Genomic DNA, 26,093 nt, shown 5'->3' on the forward strand with positions numbered 1-26,093 from the left:
AATTTATTATATTAAATAAAATAGTCGTAATAAAATACTTACGTATTTTATAATACGTAAGTATAAATTATAATACGTAAGTCGTAATAAAATATTGCTAATGCTTTTGCTTCCAGTAAGCATACTTGCTTTTTGTTTGATTTTCTATCCAAAGAGATGACAGCCGTTCCATCTCTTCCAATTCTTTGGGTCTTAATTTAATGGATTTTAATTACACTTTGAGTTGTTCCCGCTATGAAAGTTGTTTTTATTTTCTCCGCATTCTTTGTAATTCTCCGCGTTGCCTCATTTAGGTCTGTAGCACGTGCAATATCACATGGTCTTTCATTTCGCTCAAAGCGTTTCACAATTTCATATTTTTTCTCTATCGACAGAGGCGGACAGAAGCCTTACGGGGGAAACCACGGTGGGCCGGAGGCCGGTGTGATTTTGGCCATAAACCTTAGTATGAGGCCACTACAAATTTTCCCGGGTAAGAATTTTTGACCCAGTCCGCCTCTGTTTATCGATATTGCTTCTTTTTTTTTCTCTCTGAATCTGCAGTGTCTTAGCCAGGACGCTTCCTTTTCACACCTTTTAAGTATTTTACTAATTTTTAGGGAATAAAGCACAATTACAAACGAGGTGGCACGCTTGATACACAGAAACAAAGCTGCGCGCGTGTAGCAACTGAATAAACAACACCGTAAAGGCCGAGATACACTATTAACACCTCACATTTTACTAAAGCACATTTCTGGGGGGTTACTACCATAAAACAATAAAAACAATTTCCAGTTGCGTTTCTGCTAGTGGAATCTGTTATAAACTGGTCGTAAACTCGATCTAATTGCATTTGCGATTATATCGATAGCTGGAATTGTGTTGGTTTTTACGTTATTATGGTGAAATGTGTTTCCCCTTCACTGATATAAAACACATAAATACATTTTCAGAATCTTCTTTGTTCCTGTCGTGTTGCGTTCAGTTGGGGTGATTCCGCATTCGACTGCCATTTCTTGTAAACACAAAGGCGAATCGTGTATAAGCGAATTCGGTTCGTGTTATATAAGATAACGTTCCCCTATTTATAAATCGTGTATGATCGAATTCGTGTAATGCAAACACGTGTTATACGAGGACCGACTGTATTTTGTAGTCTTGTTAATTATAGTTGACTTCATTGGTGCTGATCCCTTCACCGTTTCTCGTATTCTGCCTTTGTCCTTTATTGTGTTCACCATTGATGCTGACAGATCTAAATTCTGCGTGCTACTTGTTAATGAACAATTATATAGAGAAATAGATTGCCAGAATACTTTTTGGCAATCAAAGTATAGATTCAAACTGAGAAAATCAGTGCATCTTATAATGGAGGATTTCAACTTCCCACAAGTTCCAGTCTATATCCAGATATAGACTGGAACTTGTGGGTTGGTCACTCACACACTAGCAAGGCTTTTGTGGATTTATTCGATGATTGTTTTCTACAGCAGCATGTTAGAGGCAACAAGAGTGAATAATGCTCTTCATCTGATTATCAGCAGTGATTATTTATTCATGAAGAATTTACAGATAAAGGAACCACTAGATGGCAGTGATCACAGTGTATTCATGTGGTATTTACTTAAAGATGTAACTATCATCAGGGGTAAAGGGAAGTGTTTTTTTTTTTTTTTTTATGAAAACCCCAAACACGAAAGGTATCAAAACCTATAGTACTTAGTACCGTGCATGGATTGAAGGAGAAGTATGGGGGGAGGGGGATGCTGGAAACTTTGCTCTAGAGACTAAACATGGGTTTCACCACTTCAAGCCTCCAATAAGCAAAGTGGTGGTATTTCACTGGTTGATGAGAGTCATCTACCGCCTTTGCTTTCGTAAAGGCGACTACAGTGGTCTCAGATTTTTTAGGTTCTATACAGTGGGACCAGCTGGCCCCAGGTGCCAAGCGATTTATTAGTGACTAAGCGATTCCCAGTGATATATAGAGTGTTCTAAAAATAAACAAGTTTCTTTAATTTCCTCGTTAAAATCCTACTATTTTTTGTGAAGCAGCTCTTTATCTTACAATCAGTAAGTGAAGACACAGAAAGGAAACTCACCTTTCTTATTTTTTCTCTTATTCTCACTTTTACTAATCTAACTTACACAGCCGCTTGGTCACTAAGAGGCACTGCTCTTGCCTCCACGTGGCGGGGCTGGTAACCTGGGAGAGGAAAGTAACACTCCCAGGGCCAAAAGAGCAAACATGAGTAGTAAATTAACTACTAGTACTATAGGGCTTCAAGAGAAAGCTCTACCAAGTAGTGAAACAGAAAACACAAAATCAAAGAGACAGAAGACAGATATGGACCCACCAAAAATACCAACATTCATTGTCATACATGCGACAGGAGATCAGACATTAGGAAGTATGTCTCCGTTTGTAATCCAGAAAACATTAGAGGGTCTAGTAGGATCTCCCAAGTCAGTTCGACGGCTGAGATCTGGAGACATACTAGTGGAAACAGAAAATCCCAAACACTCCCAGAAATTACTTTCAACAACAATTTTTGGAAGAATGCCAGTAGTTGTAACACCACACAACACACTGAATTCTTCCAGAGGGGTGATCTCAGAGTGGGACCTCTTAAATGTGTCAGAGGAAGAGCTCACAGAAGAATTAAGAAGCCAAGGAGTTACAGGAGTGAAGAGAATTAATATCCGAAGGGATGGAAATATAATTCCAACAAGAACCCTTATCATAACATTTAATACTCCAAAACCTCCAGCAACAATCAAAGCAGGATATCTGAACTGCCAAGTACGACAATACATACCAAATCCACTACGTTGTTACAAATGTCAGAAATTTGGACATTCACAAATGGCATGCAGAAACTCAGCAACCTGTGCAAAGTGTGATTCTAAAGAACACGAGACTACAGTTTGCTCTGCCAACATCTTGAAATGTACAAACTGTAAAGGGGAACACCCAGCCTACTCAAAAACGTGTGAAAAATGGAAACAAGAGAAACTAATTCAGAAATACAAAACAGAACACAACACAACGTACCAAGAAGCAAGGAGAATAACACAGCCACGGCCTACAAACAAGCCAACATATGCACAAGCAGTAATTCAATATAAATCAGTAGAAGTTCAAACCGAAATTTCCATGATGCCAAAAGAATCATCTACTGGATTGAAAGCACAGAAACAGGAGAAAATAGTGAATACCTCAATTTCTCTTCACACAGAACAGATATCCACAAATCAGCATCACAACGAAAACCGACCTAAACTTACAAACACCAAAGAAACCGAACAGATGGAAATAGGAAAAATAAACACAACTGAAGAACCAGTATTAGAAATTTTCACAGAAGAAGACATGGACATGGACCGACCAAACTATCCTAAAAAAGATAAGACAAAGCATAAGAATGCTCCATTTCGGAAGCAACCCGGAAGCCCTAGAAAAACCAAATAATGGATCAGTTCATCCAGTGGAATTGTAGAGGACTACGTGCCAATTACGACGATGTCCAGTATTTAATAACACAACATACGCCAATATGTTTTTGTCTACAAGAGACATACCTTAGACAACAAGACACCATTTCAGTGAAAAATTATAGACTGTATAGGAAAGACAGATTAAGAGAAAGGTCAACACATGGAGGGGTAGCCATCTTAGTCCATAACCATATCCCAACCGAACACATTCCTTTAAACAGCAATATAGAAGCAATAGCTGTAAGAATAACACTGAAATTTAGGGTAACCATCTGTTCAATGTACCTTCCACCAAGACCAAATATACCATTTGAGGAAATAGACCAACTAATCTCCCAACTCCGATCACCTTTCTGTATAATGGAGACCTGAATGGCCATAGTCAACTGTGGGGAAACATTGATATCAATAGACGAGGACGGATAATAGAAAGAATAATAGACCATCATAACCTTTCTCTACTCAATAATGGCAAACATACATATTTTCACTTTCCTAGTCGCACAACCTCAGCAGTAGACCTAACCTTATGCACTCCTTCACTCCTACAGGAATTAAAGTGGCAAGTAATAGAAAACCCATACAGCAGTGACCACTACCCAGTAATCACCATACTGACCAGAAACCTTCCTTTCCACCCAAACAGACCACCCCACTGGAAAATAGAAAAAGGTAACTGGGAAAAATTTAGAGAACTGGCAATATTTAATCCACAAATCATCCAAGAAACATCGGTCGATTATGCTCTAAAGCACGTCACAGATACCTTAATACAAGCAGCCAAACAAACAATACCCACAACCTCGACTCGCTTTCCGTTGCACCCAAAATCCTGGTGGGACGAAAATTGCATGAAAACAAGAAGAGAACAAAACAAAGCCTGGAATAAGTTCCGAAGATATCCTACAACAGATAATCTGATAAAATTTAAGCAAGCACGAGCACTAGCTAGGTATACACGGAAAAAAGCCAGAAAAACTTCCTGGATCCAGTTTACTTCCTCTATAAATAGAACCACAAACACAAAAATAATATGGAATAAAATAGGAAAAATGAATGGGAAGTATAAAAACCAACCATCACTAGTATTACATTGGAATGGAGAAAGCATTACCGAACCATCAGAGATCGCTAATATACTAGGTGAAACGTTTGCTAAAGTATCGTCCAAACAATCCTACAATACTGAATTTTTGACCTATAAGGAGAAAACGGAAAAAAACAGAATTAATTTTAATACTAAAAGGATTGAACCCTACAACCAACCAATTACAATACATGAATTATGTCAAGCAGTATCACAAACAAAACCAAGTGCAGTTGGACCAGACAACATACACTATGATATGCTTAAACACCTAAAGCAGAAAGAGATAGAAAACCTCCTTCAACTGTACAACTGCATATTTCTAGAAAACCAATATCCTGAAGCGTGGCATCATGCAATAGTATTAGCTTTCCAAAAACCCAATAAAGATCAGAAGGACCCAAACAACTATCGTCCGATAGCCCTCACAAGCTGCTTAAGCAAAGTACTAGAGAAGATCATCAACAAAAGATTAGTCTGGTTTTTGGAGACAACTAACTGGTTCACCAATATGCAGTGTGGGTTTAGACACAATCGATCTACATTAGATCACCTTGTACGAATAGAAGCAGATATAAGAGATGCATTTATAACCTCAAAGCATATGGTTACTGTATTTTTTGATATAGAAAAGGCCTATGACACAGCATGGAGACACGGTATATTACAAGATATTCACGATGCAGGACTCAGAGGACATTTACCACTACTCATTCAAAATTTCATGAAAAATAGAACATTTCAAGTTAGAGTACAAAACACCATGTCAAAATCATATAAACAAGAAGAAGGAGTTCCGCAAGGGTCTGTCCTGAGCACCATACTATTTTCAATAAAAATAAATAGCATCACAAAACAACTACCACCCACAGTGTCATATGCACTATATGTAGATGACTTCAGTATTTCATATCAAGCACAGAACATGGGAACAATAGAAAAACAACTACAATGTGCAATTAACAACGTTAGTCATTGGGCCCAGAAAAACGGGTTTAGAATATCAAAAGAAAAAACAGTCTGCATACATTTCTGTAGAAAACGAAATTTACATCCCGAACCTGAACTAATATTGCAAGGTAACACAATACCAGTTAAACAAAGTGTAAAATTTCTTGGACTTATTCTAGACAGGAAATTGACCTTTGTAGAACATATAAAAGAACTACGAATAAAATGTATGAAACAACTTAATATTCTTAAAGTCTTAACAACAACATCTTGGGGAGCAGACCGTTATACCCTGCTCAACTTGTATAAAGCACTAATAAGGTCAAAAATAGATTATGGAGCACCGGTTTATGCATCAGCAAGAAAGAGCACCCTCAAATGGCTAGATCCGATTCACCATAGTGCAATTCGAATAGCAACAGGAGCTTTCCGCACATCCCCTATATACAGTCTCTATACAGAGGCTAATGAACCACCACTGTTCCTGAGGAGACAACAGTTGTCATTGCTGTATGCTTACAGGATAAGACCCATAAGAGACCATCCGACTTGGACAACTTTATTCTCGCCAAAATGGGATAACATATATAAGAACCGCAAAAGAGCAAACCAGCCTCTAGGCATCAGACTACAGGAGCTACTGATAACACATGACCTAAAAATAGACAACGTTGCAAACCAAGAAGGATATATAGATCCACCATGGATAAACCATACCACAGCCTATGAACTCCTCACACACAACTGGAATAAAAATACTTTGTCAGACAGCAACTTTCAACAACTGCATGCAGCACATAGAATGCAATATCCCAATCACATACCAATATATACAGACGGATCAAAATCAGAGAACCACGTAGGAGCAGCAGCAGTATTCCCAGATATTAATTATCACGCGAACTCCCAAAAGAATGCAGTGTCTACACTGCAGAATTAGTAGCAATTCAGATAGCCCTGGAGCATTTCAGAACCACCTACCACTTGAGAGCAGTAATATACTGTGATTCATTAAGTGTAATCCAAGTCATACAAAACACAAGCAATATAACCCATCCACTACTCTGGCAAATTAAACGGATACTAACAGACTTCACAAATAAAAAAGCAAGATATACGTTTCTGCTGGATACCAGGACACAAAGGGATAAAAGGAAATGAAGAAGCGGATAGAATTGCAAAATCAACCAATAACCTTCAAGAACAATATCTCACAGTTCCACATAATGACTACAAGCCAATCATTAAAAATCGCTGTCTAACCCAATGGCAAGAACTCTGGCAAAAACAAACATGGAATAAATTATATGAAATAAAACCAAAAGTTGAGCACTGGAAAACGAGCATAAGGAAATCAAGGAGAGAAGAAGTAGTTCTGACCAGATTGCGGATAGGCCATACGCATTTAACAAATGGTCATCTATTGCGTACAGAAGAACCCCCAAGATGCCAAGTATGCAATACTATCCAAACAGTTAAACATATACTAATAGAATGCCCAACATATGAAAATGATCGACACCGAATTTTTTCATCATTATATAAAGGAAACCAAAACATCACCCTCGAAGATCTTATAGGTGACAAAGAACATGTGTCAGATATTTTTAGATTCATACAAACAATCAACATATACCATCTGCTGTAAATAATAGTATAATACCGCAGAAACAGTTAACTTTCACATTCGAACAAGATTTATATAAAGAGAACATTGTATAATCAATGAACTGGCGCACTATGATCTCCGTTGTCGATGCGCCAATAAACACCAAAACAACAACAACAACAACAAGTGGGACCAACTGATGTTACCAACATCAAATTCTAAATGGGAAGCATTCAAGGAAGTAATTTTGGAAGCTACTAGACTTTTTGTTACAACTAAGAAATACTGCTCTAGGTTTAGGCCCAAGTGGATATCAGATGAACTAATGAGACTCGTGGCAGAGAAGAAAAATGCATGGGATGCACATAAATTGTGAGGCGATGCAGAAGCATATGGTAGAGCATATGGTAGATACAAGCTAGCCTGTAATCAAGTCACAGTCGAGGTTAGGCAAGCAAAGGCAGATTATGAAAAATCTTTGGCAAAGGATGCAAAGAAAAATATCAAAGACTTCTTTACTTATATAAATTCTAAAAGGAAGGAATGAATCAGATTGGTCCATTTGATATCAGTCGTTGGACTATAGATATTCATTCTCAGATAGCTGCCGAACTAAATGAGCATTTTGAATCTACATTCACACGTGAGGAGTTATTCAAGGAGGCGAGGGCCAGATGTTTATCAAACTAACAGGGAGTTAAATGATTTTGTAATAACTGAGAGCAAAGTGGAGGAGAAATTGAAGTTAAGCATAAGAAAGGCACCAGTGGCAGATGGGATCTATCCAGTTATATTAAAGGAGGCAGCAAAGGAAATAAGCAAGCCCTTAGCCATAATTATTACAGCATTCTTGGACTCAGGAAGTCTCCACGGACTGGAGATGCGCAAAGGTATCTGCAATTCACAAAGGGGGATCAAAGGGTGACACGAGTAATTACAGACCTGTTAGGTTGACTTCTGTTCTGGAGATAATAATGGAGTCACTGGAAAAAGAACCATTGCAAGATCATCTAGACAATGCTGCAGTAATAATTCACACACAGCATGGGTTTGTTAAGGGGAAGTCTTGTCTAACCAATTTGATTGGATACTATGACATGGTCACAAAGGAACAGGATGAAAAAACAATTCTGATATCACATACTTGGATTTCAGGAAAGCTTTTGATACTGTTGCACATGGAAGACTACTGTACAAACTGCAGCAGTGTGGCATTAAGGACAAATTGCTTCAATGGATAAAAGGATGATTGAGTGGGGGAAGACAGAGTGGTAATCAATGGACATTGCTCTTCGTGGACTAATGTTATTTGTGGTGTCCCCCCAGGGTTCAGTGTTGGGCCCATTGTTGTTTTGTATATACATCAATGATATTAATGAAGGTATATCATGCTTAATGTCAAATTTTTTCAGATGATACAAAGGTTGGCAGGGTAATTAATAACAGTAATGACAGTATGCTGCTGAAACAGGATCTGGAAAAGTTGGGCAGATGGGCTGAGAAGTGGCAGAAGTTTAACATTGACAAATGCAGAGTACTGAATATGGGTAACAGTAACCCAGGAGAAATGTACCAACTTCGTGGTGTTACACTAGGGTAGTGGAGAATGAAAAAGACCTGAATTGTGCAGTCAGATATGAAGTTTTCTTATCAGTGCAGACAGAATGCCAAGTCATGGGGGTCTTGCCATTGATATACAGGAATTTTGCGAGAAGGGATAAGGAGGTGATTATCCCCTTATATATATATATTGGCGCCTCCGGAGCCAGGTGGGAAGGAGCAGCAGTGCGTAGCACATGCTTCTTGATTAGACCGGGGTTCGAGCACGTCACCACCAAATACGGAGGATGCGGAAAGGTCAGTGAATGACCACCGCATATCCCGGAGCAATATGGCCTTAGTTGCTAATGCTCCTAAAAAAAACAAAAAAAAAAAAAACAACCAAAACCAAATCCCTTTATATAAGGCTATGGTCAGGCCACACCTTTAGTACTGCATACAGGTCTGGAACCCTCATTTTAGGAAGGACGTAGAGTTGCTAGAACGAGTACAGAGAATGGCAACAAGACTGGTGAAGGGAACAAAGGGGTGCTCTTATAGAAAGCTTAATTTCGCAAATTGCAGCTTCTGGAGACTGGACACCTGTGAGGTCATCTGATTGAGGTGGATTAGGGCTTGAATGGATTGAGCAGGCTTAATGCTGACGGGATTCTTCCTCTTGCTCAGATTACAAACCTGAAGAAGGGGGGCATAGATTCAAACTGAGGAAAGACAGTTATGGAATAGATGTGCAGAAGTTTGCCTTTAGCCAAGTGGTAGTTGATTGCTGGAACAAACTTCTATCTGTTGTTGTGGAATTTGATAGCTTAAATAAATTCAAGGTAGAACTAGACATTCATTTGGAATGAATGGATCAGTGAGCTTAGAGGAGAACAGAGGGGAACAGGTATCCTGTGTGTTATCAGACACTCAGCCTAAACACTGATGGATCCAATATCTCTCTAATACAGATTTAGGAGAAGTCTGGTTGGCCTGCCTCCCTAAAATCCACTCATGCACACCTCGATAGTAAGCCCTGTTACGTCACTTAGGTGGCAACGAACGTGTAGAGTGGTTCTCTTCAAGACGCCTGGTCAGCGTAAAGAGGAAAAGACCAAACCCTCCAGCATATGACAGCACGACAAAACAAATGGCCCTCAGTCCCCAGCAGCTCTCACTCCCCTTCTTACGGCAGAGAGAGGATCAGAGTGGAAGCAGAGGGTGCTAAGAATCTCTGGGTACGACCAGGCTGCCATGCATGGAAACTGAACTTGGCCTGTAATAACGTAAGATCACTCATCGGAGAAGACAGGATATTAGAGCTGGAAAAGGAATTAGAAAATGTGAATTGGAATATCATCGGTTTGGCTGAAACAAGAAGAAGAAATGAATCACTTAAGTTTATCAAGTGGAAATCTGCTGTACACCAATGGAAACAGTGAAAGGAGTGAAGGTGGAGTTGGGTTTCTGGTCCATAAAGATTTTAAAAACAACATTTTGGAATTCAAAAGTACATCACTAATACTCAAGATTTCTAAGAGGTACAAGCTAAAGGTTATAATGATTTATGATTTATGCACCATCAAGCCATGATGATGAAGAGGTTGAAGAAATGTACACCGAAATTGAGTCTTCTAGATGAGCAGAAAGCCCACTACACTATTATTATGAGGGACTTCAATGCTAAGGTTGGAAAAAGACAAAACAGCACAGAAAGGGGGACTATATGAAATTTTGGAATTGGTGAAAGAAATGAAAGAGGTGAAAGACTTGTGGAATTTGCAGAATCTCAAGGACTGTCAGTAATGAACACTTTTTTCATGAAAAGGGTGAACAGAAAGTGGACATGGAACAGTCCAAATGGATTAACAACTAATGAAATCGACTTCGTCCTCACTAATAGAAGATATATTGTGAATGATGTTACCGTCCTGAATAGGGTAAATGTTGGAAGTGATCACAGAATGGTAAGATGTACACTTGATATAGATGTAGGAAAGGAAAAAACTGACTCGAGTAAATAATACAAAGGTCTTTGAGATAACAGAAGAGGAGAAAAGCAGTATGTACTGGAACTTAAGAACAAGTTTGAGCTTCTGCAGACTGCTCAGGACCAAGATATCGACGAGGAATATTACAACTTTCTGGAAGTGATAAAGTCCAAGAAACCTATAGGGAAAAAGAAATCCAAAGAAGAAAAAATTAGTCAAGAAACACTTGTCATGATGAATCAGAGACGACAAATGAAGAGCAAGAAAAACACTGACAGGGAGAAAATTGAGTATACTGAGTTATACAAAGCCATTAGAAAGAGACTCAGAGAAGACATAAGAAGATTTAACACAAGAAAAGTAGAACAAGCATTAAGGGAAAACAAAGGATTTAAATCAGCAGCCATTAGCAGTAATACAGAAAGACAAATGCTACTGAAACTGAAGAATAGCGATGGTGTACTTATAAACAGCAGAGAAGGCATAATTCAAATAGCAGAAGACTACTATAGAGAATTATACAAGGAGCGAGGGAATGATGCCAGCAGTGGGGAAGATGGATTGCAAAGTAGCAACACATACGACATGCCCGATACTCTTCCTGATGAGGTAGAACATGCATTGAAGAAAATGAAGAATCAGAAAGCCAGGGGGAAGATGAAGTTACTGTAGAGTTGTTAAAATTATGAGGAAGAGACAACACAAAAACTGGTAAGGCTCTTCACAGAGTGCATTAGAAAAGGTGTGATGCCTAAGCAGTGGAATAATGCAATCATAGTTTTGCTGCATAAGAAATGAGATAAATCAGAAATTGGAAATTATAGACCAATTAGCTTGTTATCCCACATCTACAAGTTGTTCACAAGGGTCATTACTAACAGATTAGAAAGAATACTTGATGAGAATCAACCGAAAGAGCAAGCTGGCTTTAGGACAGGATTCTCAACTATGGATCACCTTCACGTAATATCACAGCTAATAGAGAAAGCAAATGAATATAAAACACCATTATGCCTGGCATTTGTGGATTATGAAAAGGCATTTGACTCCATACAGCATAAGGCAATGTTTCAGGCACTGGAAAGACAAGGCATAGAAACCCCGCATATTATGATTTTTAAGAAAATATATGAGAGTGCTACCTCCTTTATTAGACTAGACAAAGACAGTAGGAAATTTAAAATCGATAAAGGAGTTCGACAAGGAGACACAATATCTCCGAAGCTCTTTACTGCTGCCCTTGAAGCTTTCAGAAGATTAGACTGGTCGCAGAAAGGAGTCAATGTGAACGGAGAGTACCTAAACCATTTACGATTTGCAGATGACATTGTGGTCATAAGCCACGATCCCAAAGAATTAGTGGAAAATCTTAATCAGTTATGCACAGTTAGTAAAAATTTTGGATTAAAGATGAATATGGCTAAAACAAAAGTAATGATGAACCAGTATGCCACCGAAAGAGAAATACTGATTGAAGGAGCAGTAATTGAAAAGGTGGAGTCATATACTTATCTAGGACAAGTTATTAGCTGTAATAATGATAAATGGCTGGAAGTCAAGAGAAGAATAAATTTTGGATGGATAGCATTCAGGAAATATGGTCACATACTGAAGAGCAATATCCCAGTTTGTCTGAAACGTAAATTAATGAACCAATGTATACTCCCCACCATGACTTATGGAAGTGAAACTTGGGCACTCACTAAAAGAATGGAAGAGAAGCTGAGAACTACACAGCGAAGAATTTGAATGAATTATATTGGGAATCAGACTTTTAGATAAGAAGAGAAACACATGGATTAGGCAGCAAACTCAAGTAAAGGACATTCTTATCAAAACTAAAGAACTAAAATGGTCTTGGGCAGGACACATAGCTCGAAGACATGATGACAGATGGACTAAGAAAATAACAGAATGGTACCCAAGAGGAGCTAGAAGAAAACCTGGAAGACAAAGGTGGAGATGGATAGATGAAATTCATGAGTTTGTGGGTAGTAAATGGATGGCCAGTATTCAAAACAGAAGGAACTGGAAAGTTGCTGGAGAGGCCTTCATCCTGCAGTGGATTGAAAATGGCTAACGATGATGATGATGGATCAGTGAAACAGGAAGTGTTTTTTTTTTTTTTTGGATGATGCTGTATAAGCTTGCTTTCTTGTCTCATATACCTTTGCTAATACTAATATTTGGCCAATTTCATACATCCTTATTATTTTAATGTTCTGATTCAACTCAATTGATTTCCTTTTCTTGGTAGATTTACTAGTACTGCTGTCAATTATTCTCTTAGTTGGCACTATGATAATGGTCAAAATAAAATTTTCTGTAAGGAACTTCACTGGGTTAAGGTTAAAAGTCACTATTATCACCCCACGTGAACTCACATTTTACTAAAGCACATTTCTGGAGGTCACTACCATAAAAATATAAAGACAAGTTGCAGTTTCTGGTTTATTGGGCGTTTTCTGTTAATGCAATTCATTATAAACAGGTAATAAACTATCTTATTGCCAGTTTCTTGTAGTTTGCCCTAGTTCTCATGTTGGCTTTCTTTACCTTAGTCGGAAAAGTTATATGCTCCATGGGGGAAGATGGCATAAATTATTTAATACTATTAAAATAACAATATTTATTACTTTTTATTATTAAACTATTTAATTTTTTATTTCTTCTGTTATTTTATTTTGTGCGAGCCATCATGATATAATCTGTGATCTCATTGGTTACACAGTTGGTAGGATTGTTGCTCTCCCCACACCAGGTGGAAATAATCTGAGTTTGAGTCCTGTCAATGACGGGAGGAATTTTTATGGGCCTTTTTTGCAATGTGGCTGAGTTAGTCTCGGGCAGTGTGGTTTTTTCATTCAACAAACAGAAAATAGACCTCAGAACACATACACGAATCAATGTGGTCTTAGTTGCTGATGATCCTAAAACCCTACAACAACAACATCATGGTTCACTTGATAGCAGCGAACCACGATGTTGCTGTTGCCGTAATACTACTTTCTACTCAATAGGTCTGCACCTATTGAGTAGAAAGTAGTATTACAGCTCAGATTCTGGTGCTGAGGCAGTTGGTTTTAATCAAAGGCTTGTAGGGCCCTTTCCACTAGAAAATCTTTTCTTTTTTTTTTCTTGTCTTACATGCAAAACAGACAGCCTTAGAATATTGCACATTGTGCATTATGGCTTGAATTGTCTTAACACCAGTCTAAACCACATTTAAATAACGAACAACTGGTAACAGAAGTGACTTTTTTTTTTTGTTATAGCAATATGGGTTAATTTTTGTGTAAATTTTATCCAGCTTTGATTTCTTGTTTTAAATATATATGTTGAGGTTGTAGTTGCTATTTTTCTGATTCCATAGGAATGTTTAGCCGACAGGGCTAGCTGCGTGGGTAAAGTGCCTGCTTGGCAACCCAAAGGTTGCGGGTTCGAATCCCGCGTCTGGCTTGGATCAAAATACTACAAAAACCTTGGGAGGTGCATTATGGCCATAGAAGCCAATGCGCCAACAACTACAAAAAAAAAAAAAAAAAATAATGTTTATTTTTATACTTGAAGGATTAATTCAGATATTATATTAAAATTCTTGTATTAGCAGGTGCAGCTCATTGGTAGGCACTGCGGAACTGCAGCACCCCCAGCTTTTTAAATCTAAATATACAGTCAATGGAGTTATATGAAATTTTGTGAAGAACAATGCAATGCAATGAAAATTTTTATTAACAGGTCTTGCATATAGTATACTCATCTCTATTTCCAATAATCATTTCAATAATAAACAAATAAAAACACGAAATAATTTTCATGAAAGTTTAACCATAGGTGGAACTGTGCACTACACAGTTCTACATTTTGGCCCCATTGGTTGAATCAATGCCTAGTTGGTAAGTTGCCAATACACATTTTTTAGAGGTGATGAAACAAGTCAAAGGAACTGTGGAGCGAGCGGTCCCAATTTGAACAGTGCACCAAACTTGAATGAAAAAGTTAATCTATTTTCAACAAATAAACACCAAAGAATAGATTTTATTTTAAATAAAATTTCAAGATTACCCAAGTCTGTTAATAGTAAGCGTCCAGTTAATGTTTTGTAGTATTTTTAACTTTCTTATTATTATTACCATCTATGTCTACATGTCTTATAACCAAGGTAATTTAGTGTAACTTTAAGAAGCAGCACCCCCATACATCAGAGTCACGAGCCACCACTGTGTATTAGCTTTGGCAGAGAGTATATGTGGCATTTTGCGTGATGTCATAGATATTTCCTTGTCAGTTTTGGTTGGTTGTGTGTGTGTGTGTGTGTGTGTGTGTGTGTGTGTGTGTGTGTGTGTGTGTGTGTGTGTGTGTGTGTGTGTGTGTTTATAAGCAGCATTGTAGTTTATAGATTATTTTATTTCATTAAAATATTGCAGTAGCTAAAAGTTAATTAGCTGAAATCAGTAATGTATGATTATTCAGAGTTCTATTTCTATATTTAAAGTTGTAGTGTAAAATATTTTAAAAACACCATATTATAGCAGTTTTACTGCATATATTGCATCACGATGTTATGTATTGTAAAAGTTTAAATTTAATTTTTTAGCAATAATTATTTTGTGGACTAGTGCAAAGATGGCCTGCATTACATAGGGTAGTGGCTCGCAGGGGAATCACCTGTAGCAGTTCACTCTTGAGACAATCATATTGCTTGCACTGACTATGGCATGTATTCATAGCTGCCACCTCTCTAGGACAATTGAACCTTGGCTGATTCTTTGTATATGTTTATTAGATGCAAAGAGAATGAAGAAAAGAATTGATTCCATGTAAAGAATTAATAATGTGGCTGCATCCAGGGTTCGTCAGGTCCTACAGGAGATTGTAACTCTTGGCAGTTCATTTCTTAAACAGAGAATATATTGTGTAACAAGGATATTGATGACATTTAATGTAAACCCAGTCTTCATTCATATATAGGAACTTTGTCAGTAGACACAAAGAGGTGATTATTCCATTATATAAAGCAGTTATTAGGCTGTATCCTGAATATTGCTTGCATATCTCATTTTAAGAAAGATATGAATTTGTTGCTGAGGTTACAAACAAGAGTTGAGATTTGTCGTGAACACAGAAGAATATACTTATGAAGAGAAACTTCCATTTTGTAAGTTAATATTTGGAAATTAGGCATGTAAAGTGTAGTATTCGTAGTGGCAAATGATAGAAGAAAGCAAGCTTATATAGAGCATCAGTTAAAAAAAAAAACAGTACATCTCGTATCCCCTGTTAGAGTTTGTCTAGTTCTTCCTTGAATTTATTCAAGCTACCCACTTCTACAGCAACAACAACAAAAGATAGAAGTTTGTTTCAACAATCAACTAACTACTGGCTGAAGGCAAATTTCCACACACCTATCCTGCAATGGGACTGCATTCAATTTGAATATATGTCCCCTTATGTGCATAATATGAGCAAGAGAAAGAATACCATCATAAAAAGCATAAATGCCATCACCATAAACAAAAAAACTTACTCAATCCATTCAAAGCCTTAAACACCTCAATCTGATCTCCTCACAAATGCCTAGTCTTCAGACTACAGTTTGCCAAAGAGAAGCCTTTCTTGGTAAGATTACCCTTTGTTCTCCTCACCAATCTCATTGCCCTTCTCTGCACCCATTCCAACAGATCCACTTTCTTCTTAAAATGAAGCCTTCAGACCTAACCCCAGAGAAATGTACTAACTGTGTGGTACTGCATTTAAGTTCATAGAGAATGAAAAAGACCTGGGAGTAATTGACTGGGAGTAATTGTCAGTCAGATACGAAGTTTTCTGAGCAGTGCAGCCAGGCTGCCAGAGCAGGTCATGGGTATTGGCAATATACAGGAATTTTGCTAGTAGGGAAAAGGTGATTATCCCTTTGTATAAGGCAATGGTCAGGCCAACCTTTGAGTACTGCGTATAGGTCTTGAGGCCTCATTTTCGGAAAGATGCAGAGTTGCTAGAGCAAGTACAGAGAAGGGCAACAAAATTGGTGAGGGGAACGAAGGGATAGTCTTACCAAGAAACGCTTAAGCTCTGCAAATTGCAGCTTCTGGAGACTAGGCACCTGCGAGGTGATCTGATTGAGGTATATAAGACCTTGAATGGGTTGAGCAAGTTAAATTCTGATGGGATTCTTCCTTTTGCTCAGATTACAAACTTAAGGGGGCATAAATTCAAATTGAGAAAAGACAGTTATAGAATATATGTGTGGAAATTTGCCTTTAAACAGCAGGTAGTTGATTGCTGGAACAAGCTTCGGTCTGTCATTGTGGAAGTGGATAGCTTAAATAAATTGGAGGAACTAAACAAAATTTTAGAGGGAATGGATGTGTGAAATGTTTCTTTCGGTTTTTTTTTTTTTTTTTTGGCTGATGCTACATAAGCATGCTTTCTTGCATTATATGCCTCTCCCTGTATGCAGTACTCAAGATTGGCCTAACCATTACCTTACACTGTAAGGTAATGGTTGCTGAAAACTAGCTCTAACTGCAGATTATTTTGATGAGTAGAAGTTCTAATCTTCTGTTGTTGACTTTGAAAAGTTTGGTTTAGTTCTTGGAGTTTTTCTGCCTCAAAGCTCCTTGAAATTTATTGTAATTTGAGGCATGTTTTGTGGTGTAGTGACATTTCACATTATATTCCTTGAACACCAACAAGACTTCATTGCAAATAACACATGTAATTAATTGGCCACCGCTCATTAAAAACGCAACACTTGGCATCAACTTTTTTTTTGACATCAACTTTGACATGATTTTTATGGGTTCACTGGAATTAAAAAAAAAAAAAAAAAAAATTGCTCGTGAATATTGAAGAAAGCAAGCACTGAACGTGTCTTAAAATTTTATGAAATATTTTAACAAAGGTTATTATTATATTCATATCACTCTTATATCATGTGAAATTAATAATTTAGTTTATTAGGCAGTTTGCCTAATAAACTACATTATTATAATATAAAACCTATAGTTTTATATTATAATATAGTTTAATAAGTTGAAGTTTCGGATATCTTGCCAATAAACGCTTTGAGGAGAACAGAAAGGGCTACAAATTTGAATATTTTAGGTTATTACAGTTACAATTACCAGTACAGTTAGTTCTTGACTTTACGAGTTAATTTGTTCCTAGCGTGCACTCGTAAAGCGAAAACTTGTAAAGTGGGAATTTATTTCCCATAGACATAAGGTTAAAAATAGGGGTTACGTTCTAAACAATGAAATTAGTTAGCTAATTAGTTTGTTTAAACAATGATTGATTTATCGAAAGAAATGCAAACATAGCCTGTAAAATCTAGCAAATTATAATAATAGAGAAATTATTTACGACTTACAATGTTAAAGAATGTTTATTCTTCATCATCAACTAAATGCACACTCGTTGATCACTCGTTGGTTTGTTGCACAAGGAGTCATCGTCTTCCGAAATGTTTCAAGAGGCATTTGTTTCCAAGGTAATCTCTTTTAATTATAAATTTCACGATTACATTATTATTATTATTACTAGCCATATGGTGCAAGGAAGCCCGAGGCTTATGCTGCAACAGCCAAAAAAAAATTAGAGAGAGAGACCAAAAAAAGAGAAAAATGATGATATCCAGCTCAGAACCCTGGGTGTGCCAAGCCTATACTCACCAAATGTGAGCCCCTGGGGTTAACATGCATAAACATTTTTTAACGGCACCCACAAATTCCAACTAACACGATTCGTGTGGAGTAACAAGTTTACAAAGCTTTAATAAAAAAAAAAAAAATGAATGAAGATTAGATTCTGAAAATTTATTTGTTTTTTATACGATTGAAGATTCCAGTATAGGGGAAACATTTCACCTATTGGTATTTTTGCAAATGCAAGAAGATCGAGTTTACTACTCGTTTATAATTGCTTGCAGTAACAGAAAAGCCCAATAAACCGGGAAGTGCAAATTGTTTTTATTGTTTTATGATCCTGACCTCCAGAAATGTGATTTAGAAAAATATCACGAAGGCGTTTAAAATTGATTCTTATAACGGAACATATGATAACGATGAAAGTGTAGTGCATGATTTGAATTGATAACTAATACAATTTACAAACCACGCTCATAATCTTTTATATAGTCACGCTCGTGACCATATAAAAGGTCATTTTTTAAGGTTACACTCGTGACCTTAAAAATGATATTTTAGAGAGATTAATAGCTTAGTAATTCATGAAATTAATAAATCATTAAAAACATTTTAACGATGTTTCAAAGAATAGCTTTGAGTGGAAATAACAGAATTAATATCTCACAAGACTAAGCTGATGACACAGGCATCAACGCTATTAATCAATTGACGAATATTAAAATAATCTGTAAAACGTGTTTTCAAAATTTTATTGTGATCTAATATAAATATTAATTTTTACGATCTAATTGAAAGATCCACAGGCCAGATAAAATTCTTTTGTAGGCTGTAGTTTGGGGACCCCTGCCTTATACTATAGTTAATCACCTCCTTATCCCTGCGGACAAAATTCTTGTATATCATTGACAAAACCTGATGAGCTGTCAGCACTGCTCAGAGAACTTCCTGTCTGACTACACAACTATTCCCAAGTCTTTTTCATCTGATATAACCTTGAGCAGGTTGAATAAACTGAAATGCTTAAGACATTTTTACTTAGTCGTGTGACATAAAGAGGAGGCATAAATTTAAATTGAGAAGAGATAATTCTAGAATGGATGTTCAGAAATTTTCCTCTAGCCAAAGAATGTGATTAACTAATTGTTGGAATAAACTCATGTGTACTTTCTACACTAATGGAGGATGCTAGTTTAGTATGAGTAGTTCATAAAAATGTTCAATTCCCATTGCCAAGTGGCATATGTGAGATGCCAGTGACAGGTATCTAATCTTTTCGCAGAGTTCTAATTTTGAAAATTAAATGCAAATAGTTGACAAAAACACAGACAATCACATTGCAACTGCCAGATGCCATATAAGTGTGAGTTTCAATCCAGGGAATTAGTGACCTTGAAAATTCTAAAATACAATAAAAACTTTCTTTATTATTATCATCATCATTATTATTGTTGGTTTCTCTCATTTATTTTTGTTTTTATATTTTTTAACCTGGTTTAACAAATTATAAATAACAGATCACTGTTTGCAGTTAAATAAAAAAAAAAACATTTTATTTTTTTATTATTAAAACAAAAAGGGGTACCACAGAGATGCTACACCAGTATCTCTTAAACCGAGGGCATGAGTGATGGAAGGCTAATATTGCAAAGCAAAATTAGTTCAGTGTTAGGAAAGTTCAGCATAATTTGTACAGCTAAGAAGACAACAGATGTATTTGACAGGGTAGAGTAAAGAGATTTCAAGTCGCAGGCAGTTTCAAATTAGGAAGTTTCTGACAAGGAATATCAGGGCAGATTCACAAATACCACTCTTGAAGCATTAAGTACAGTCGATTCCGGTTATTTGGGACACATCGGGACTAGTGCATTTTGGCCCGATTAAGTGGCTACCCCAATTATCTGAAGTTTCATGTAAATAGTTAAAAATACAATGGACCCCCCCCTTTACAATTGGTTTACTGTACTGTACAATCAAATCATGTTACGATGGACTCACCATAGTAAAGTACCGATCACTATACGATGTGTAGTAAGTGCCGGTCATTGTGATCACGTTTGTGAATTGAATTTTAATTCTATTAAACAGCGATTCTAATTAGCGAAAATGGGAGGAATATTATCCACAGGCTATAAAAGTAAAGATATATTAAGCACAAATTTACCCTTTATTACCTTACCAATTAAAAAATTAAATGATACGTGATAATCGGAATAATTAATACGTACTGTAATATGTACATACTAACTAGTTGACATTTCTGTTCACTCTACATTTGTGGGTGGGGATTAAAATTTAAAACAGTAAAAAGATAAGCAATCAATAACAAAAAACACGGCACACACAAATTGCAAGTAACACGATACGCACAAGTGAGAATGGAGTAACGAGTTACAAAGTTTTAAAAATAGGAATGAAGAGAAGAGCTGAAAATTATTTTTTTTATGATTGAAGATTCCATGGAAGTGTAAACACATTTCACCATAATAACCTACAGAATTCCAGCTGTCGGTATTATCGCAAATTCAATAAGATCGAGTTTACTATCACTTTGTGATAGATTTCACTAACAGAAAAGCCCAATAAACAGGTGACTGGTAATTGTTTTATGGTTGTGACCTCCAGAAATCTGACCGAATTACGTGGTAAGGTCGGAGACAATCGTAGGGTAATCTTCAGTGCTGCAGTCTCCTGCCCCTATTAAATGGCATGTTGCCCCAATTAAGTGAAGTAAACCCTGGCTATTTTCTCGATTGGGTTCTGTTTTTTAAGATTTGCCCCAAATAAATGGCTTCCCCAAATAACCAGAATCCACTGTATAAATATAAATTAGTAGTATAATTGAGATGAGGATGCCATTAAGGTAACCAATAATTGAAATTCTGTCAGAAGTAGTAATTACCACATGCAGACTGAAGATGGAAACAGAACAGAAACCAAGTATATTTGTGAAATCAATTAGGAAATTTTGTTAGGTCTCACTCTTTTAACAGTAAGTGCATTCTATTGGTTTGACTATTCGTGATGCATTGGTGTAGATGAGAAAGAAGTTGGGAAGGGAACATGCAAATTGATAAAATTTTTGGATATGGCACACGTACAGTAAGGATATACACAGCTCCTGGACATAACGTGGCCATGGAAGTATACCCTCCACGTTTGCAAGGGGGGAGTTCACTTTCATGGTCCCCATACTGAGCTGGTTCAATTTGTCAATTGCTGATAAACTAAATACAGGGGATCCTTGTTATCCAAGGATAATTGGTTACAGTTTAGTATAAGTAGTGGCAAATGCTGTGAAAGCTTGCCCCTGTGCATCATCATTTAAAAATAAATAAATAAAAGAAATCACAAGCTACCTGCTTCAACCATTCCATCCCCACCAACATTTTGTCTAATCTTTCCTTAATTTTATTCACTCTACCACCTTCCACAACAATAGTGAAAATCCCAATAATCAATTACTCTGGCTGAAAGTTAATTTTCAAAATTTTTACAAGGGATTGGACAAATACTTGAATGAAATAGATAACTGAAGTGAGAGCTGACTGATTACTCTTTTCTATTTTATTTATTTTTTATTATTTTTATTTTTTTGCTAATACTGCTTTGCTTGTTTCTTTGCATCATTTTGCCAGTACAAAATAGTGTGTAATAATAGTTAGACTATTTTTGAAAGTGCTGACCAAGACTTTTGTTTTACTAACACTACTTTCTCTCCACTGCTGTTAGCACATTCAAAGAATGAAAATATTTATGAAATAAAGTCACTAACAGGTGATTCCAACTTATGAAACATGCATCCTTGTCTGTCAGTTAGGAAACCATGATTGATGCTAAAGCAAACTTAATCAGAATTGATAAAACCAAATGCCAGCCAAATATGAATTCCATAAAAAATTATGTAATGGGTTTTGCCTACTGGGATCCATCTTGTGAGGAACCACACATCCTCATTGACTAAAAGAACAAAGTATACTGCATTTCATCAACTCGTAAATCCTGCCATATGGCTAACTTTGATAGATTGTGGCCCTATAAGGTATTATGGCACTGTTGTGAATGAGGGTTAAAAGAAGGTCAGGGCCACTAATTAAAATGCATACTTGGCACAGGTAGGCTGTGCCAAGTCTGGTAAACAAGCATCTTAGGAGGACTTATTTGTGTTGTATACGGCCTTAAGGAGGATCAGTAAAAATTAATAAGGGAATTAAATTCTCTCTGATAATGATATATAGGATTAGGGACAACAGATATGAAATCTTAGGCTGTAACAGGAGGCTGGATTTCAAGTTTACTTTTGTGGGTAGTGTGTTATAGAGCAATGGGGTGTTTTTTTTTTTTTTATGGCACATGCAAAAAATGCTCTCTTATTTAGCTATTCTAATACTGATGAATCATTAAATACTCCAGATAGTGACCTCTTGATGAAAATCTGTTTTAAAAGATGGAAACAAGACTCTTCAGAAAGAATTATAGGGGAAGGGGAGAAAATGAAAATAAATCTGTACAAAGATATGTTGGAACCTGGATACTCCATAGAATCCATCATAGCTAGACTACTTGGAACTGAAATAATCCTTAGTTTAAAAAAAAAAAAAAAAAAATGTAATAAATTAACCTCATACTTTTTCTGACAGAATCCCAGTTATCAGTTGATTCAACCACTGCTCATCTCAGTTGTCTGAATTATTTGTTGTATGATTCAGTCTGCTTCAAAGGTGGTACTTGTGCATATATCTGTTCTAATATTCCCTGTCAGAAACTTTGTAATTAATTAGTAAATTAATGACTCATCTCTGCACTCTGTCTCATAAACATTCTGTTTCTGCTTCATGCCTTTTCTGTAGATATTTCCATGGGCACTGTTCTTCTGAATTGGCTTCTATAATTCTCACTTTCTCTTCCAAAGCAGTCCAAACATGTGCCATAACCATTCAACATCCTTTTACTGTCCAACTTTAAACTTACAGAACCAATTTTTCTTCTTCCTCATTTATTCATTCAACTTTGGTTTCCTTGAACAGCCTTCCTTCATACGTGTTTCCTGAAAATTACAATATACAGAAATTCAAGTCTAATGTCAACAAGTATCGTCTTTCTTATTCTCAACCTTCAGTCTGTGTATGATATTAAGTACTATAGGTTCTAATACCTCTCTTGTTTGGGATTTTCATTAAAAAAAATAAATAACTTGTTTCAGAAGCAATAAAAAAATTCCAGGGAGTTTTCTCCTGCCTCTTCCCTTTCCATTGATAATGTTAGCTAATACAAATTCCTAAAGATTATTAGTGCTCTCAACAAATTTTGCAAATACAAATATTTATTTTTATAGGTGTTGTATTTACGTCAACAATAACAGCAAGGCCCAAACCATCACCACCTCTGTCAACTCCACCACCAGGTACTGTAGATTTGTTTGTTCTGAGCAGTGTGCATGCCTGTTTATATATTTTCTTATTTTAAAATAGCACTGATGCCTGCACTTTCAGCTCATGTATTGCAACAAAAGTTGAGAATATCCTAAAGCAGCAGAGGATTTACAGGTTTATATAAAAACTAATAACACAAAAAAAAGTATGTGTTTTTGTTTTACTGTTTAGTAAAAAAAAAAAAAAAAAAAAAAAAATCATACTAGTAATTTTTAAAACAAAAGCACTTAGTGACTGTAGAGTTCATTAATTCTGGTATCATTTTTGAAAGATTGAATGAAATTGCTGTCTGTCTGTCTTCACTATTTCTTTAGCAGGACTGCTAATCTGAATTTTTAAGATTTTGTTGGTCCTGTCCCAAATTTTTATCAATGCAAATATTAGTGCAAACATTGTATGAGGGGTGTGACAGGTCCAAATTTGATTTGGATATTTTAAATTATAGCTAGCTCAATAGAACTTTATATTAAAGCTGTATGTATATTATTATAATGAAACAGCATTTGTGTAGTTGTCATGGCAGCCGTTGTTAGTACAAAAATAGCAACCTTTGTTGGTTCAAAATCAGATGCTGGCTTCACATGTCTAGTTCAGTGGAACATCTCATTATTATTAAATTTCTCCATGTCAACTCTGAAAGAGTCTGAAATTATTCAGCAACTTCATAAACAGTACGAAGAACCTTGCCTATTATATACTCTTCGATGTTCAAATGTTGCAGATAATTCAAGGAAGGTCACCACCATTATACAAAGTAAGAACTGCAATTACACTATTTGAGAAACTAATGTGATGTAACAGAAGATTAATACAGGTTAATAATCATGTTTAGGTTGCCAAATTCATGCTGATTTCCTGGACCAAAGCCATACAGTTAATTCTAATTACTATTCAGAACTAAAATCTGAAACCAGCTGAAATTTGAAAACCACTCTTCTGGTCAGAGGTATTTTTCTCAGTGTTTTCATTTAGATTAGTTGTCACATGGTTAATCAAACTTTGAATACACTGACTGACTGAGTGTAGGTTATTCTTGCATATTAAATATATCACTATTGAAAAAGTAAATAGAAAGCAAGTAATTCAAGTTGAATGATGAGCTTATTAGAAGATAATGTAATGTCTCATATATTTCGCTCAATCAGGGGATCAAAGCATAAGTTTCATGTATTTACGAAACCCAGTGAGCACAAAGTATTATGAAGCTCATAGCAGACGTTAGGTTATTTATAAATAATTAGTTCAGGAAATCTAGACCCAAAATAAAACCCAATCCATAAATGAATATGAAACTATTCCTTAACTTAATCAAAATAATGAAAAAAAAATTAAAAAATTAACCATACTTAAGTTTCATTATTTTGTTAAAATAAGACAAATAGAAATATGGCAATTAGAAATGACTGGCAAAGAGAGCAAAGAACAGGAAGAGTTTCTCATATAGTGAATATGCAGAAGAACAACAAGAACATTGGGACCTGTCCATTGTGGGTGCAGGAAAGCTTTGGATAAACAAGCTGACATAGATGAATTGAAGAGGTATCTGTATCAGTATTTACAGATGAAAGACCCTTTGTGGTGAGGAAGCATGAAGTTAGCAATAATAAAATTACAGAAGATTGTTTATAAGAAAACTTTAGATACTAAAGGCAAGTAATACTCCTGAGTTGATGGCATATATCCAGTAATTTTGAGGGAATGACAGAAATAAATTAAACTATTGAGATAAATTATGTGAACATTAGCATTAGTAAAGGCATAATTATGATGCAAGAAAGCAAGCTTATATAGCAGCAGCCAAAAAAAAAAAAACCCCCATTTCACCCACCCATTCACTCCAAATGCTTGTCTAGCTCTGCCTTGAACTTAAGTGGTTGTCGACCTCCACTACGACAGATGGAAGTTTGTTCCGACAATCCACCACCTGCTGGCTAAAGGCAAATTTCCAAACATCAATCCTACAAGTGTCTTTCCTCAATTTGAATTTGTCCCCTCAGATGAGTAATCTGAGCAAGAGGAAGAATCCCATCAGCATTGAACTTACTCAAACCATTCAAGGCCTTATACATCTCAATCAGATCACTTTGCAGTTGCCTAGTCTCTAGACACTGCAATTTATAGAACTTAAGCCTTTCTTGGTAACAGCAATGCTCTGTTCCATTCATCAATCTTGTTGCCCTTCTCTGGACTCGTTCCAGCAATTCTACATCCTTCCTAAAATGAGGCCTCCAGACCTGTATACAGAACTCAAGGTGCGGCCTGCTCATTGCCTTATACAAAGGGATAATCACCTCCTTATCCCTGCTAGCAAAATTCCTGTATATCATTGACAAGATGCCATGAGCTACTTTTGCAGCC

The 26,093-nt window shown here is 36.3% G+C and overlaps 1 protein-coding gene across 2 annotated transcripts in view; it reads left to right on the top strand.

The window, feature by feature from the left end:
- LOC150090381 (protein lev-9-like) overlaps positions 1 to 26,093 on the top strand; it is a 181,946-nt gene that overhangs the window by 86,468 nt on the left and 69,385 nt on the right. For both annotated transcript variants that reach the window (XM_090389840.1, XM_090389841.1), the window contains exon 7: positions 23,639 to 23,707. In XM_090389840.1, the coding sequence (XP_090245966.1) occupies positions 23,639 to 23,707 (69 nt within the window). The remainder of the gene's footprint in view (positions 1 to 23,638; positions 23,708 to 26,093) is intronic.

The sequence above is a fragment of the Mastigoproctus giganteus genome, chromosome 2, assembly GCF_048544385.1.
Source record: "Mastigoproctus giganteus isolate SK-2022 chromosome 2, ASM4854438v1, whole genome shotgun sequence".
Classification (NCBI taxonomy): Eukaryota; Metazoa; Arthropoda; class Arachnida; order Uropygi; family Thelyphonidae; genus Mastigoproctus; species Mastigoproctus giganteus.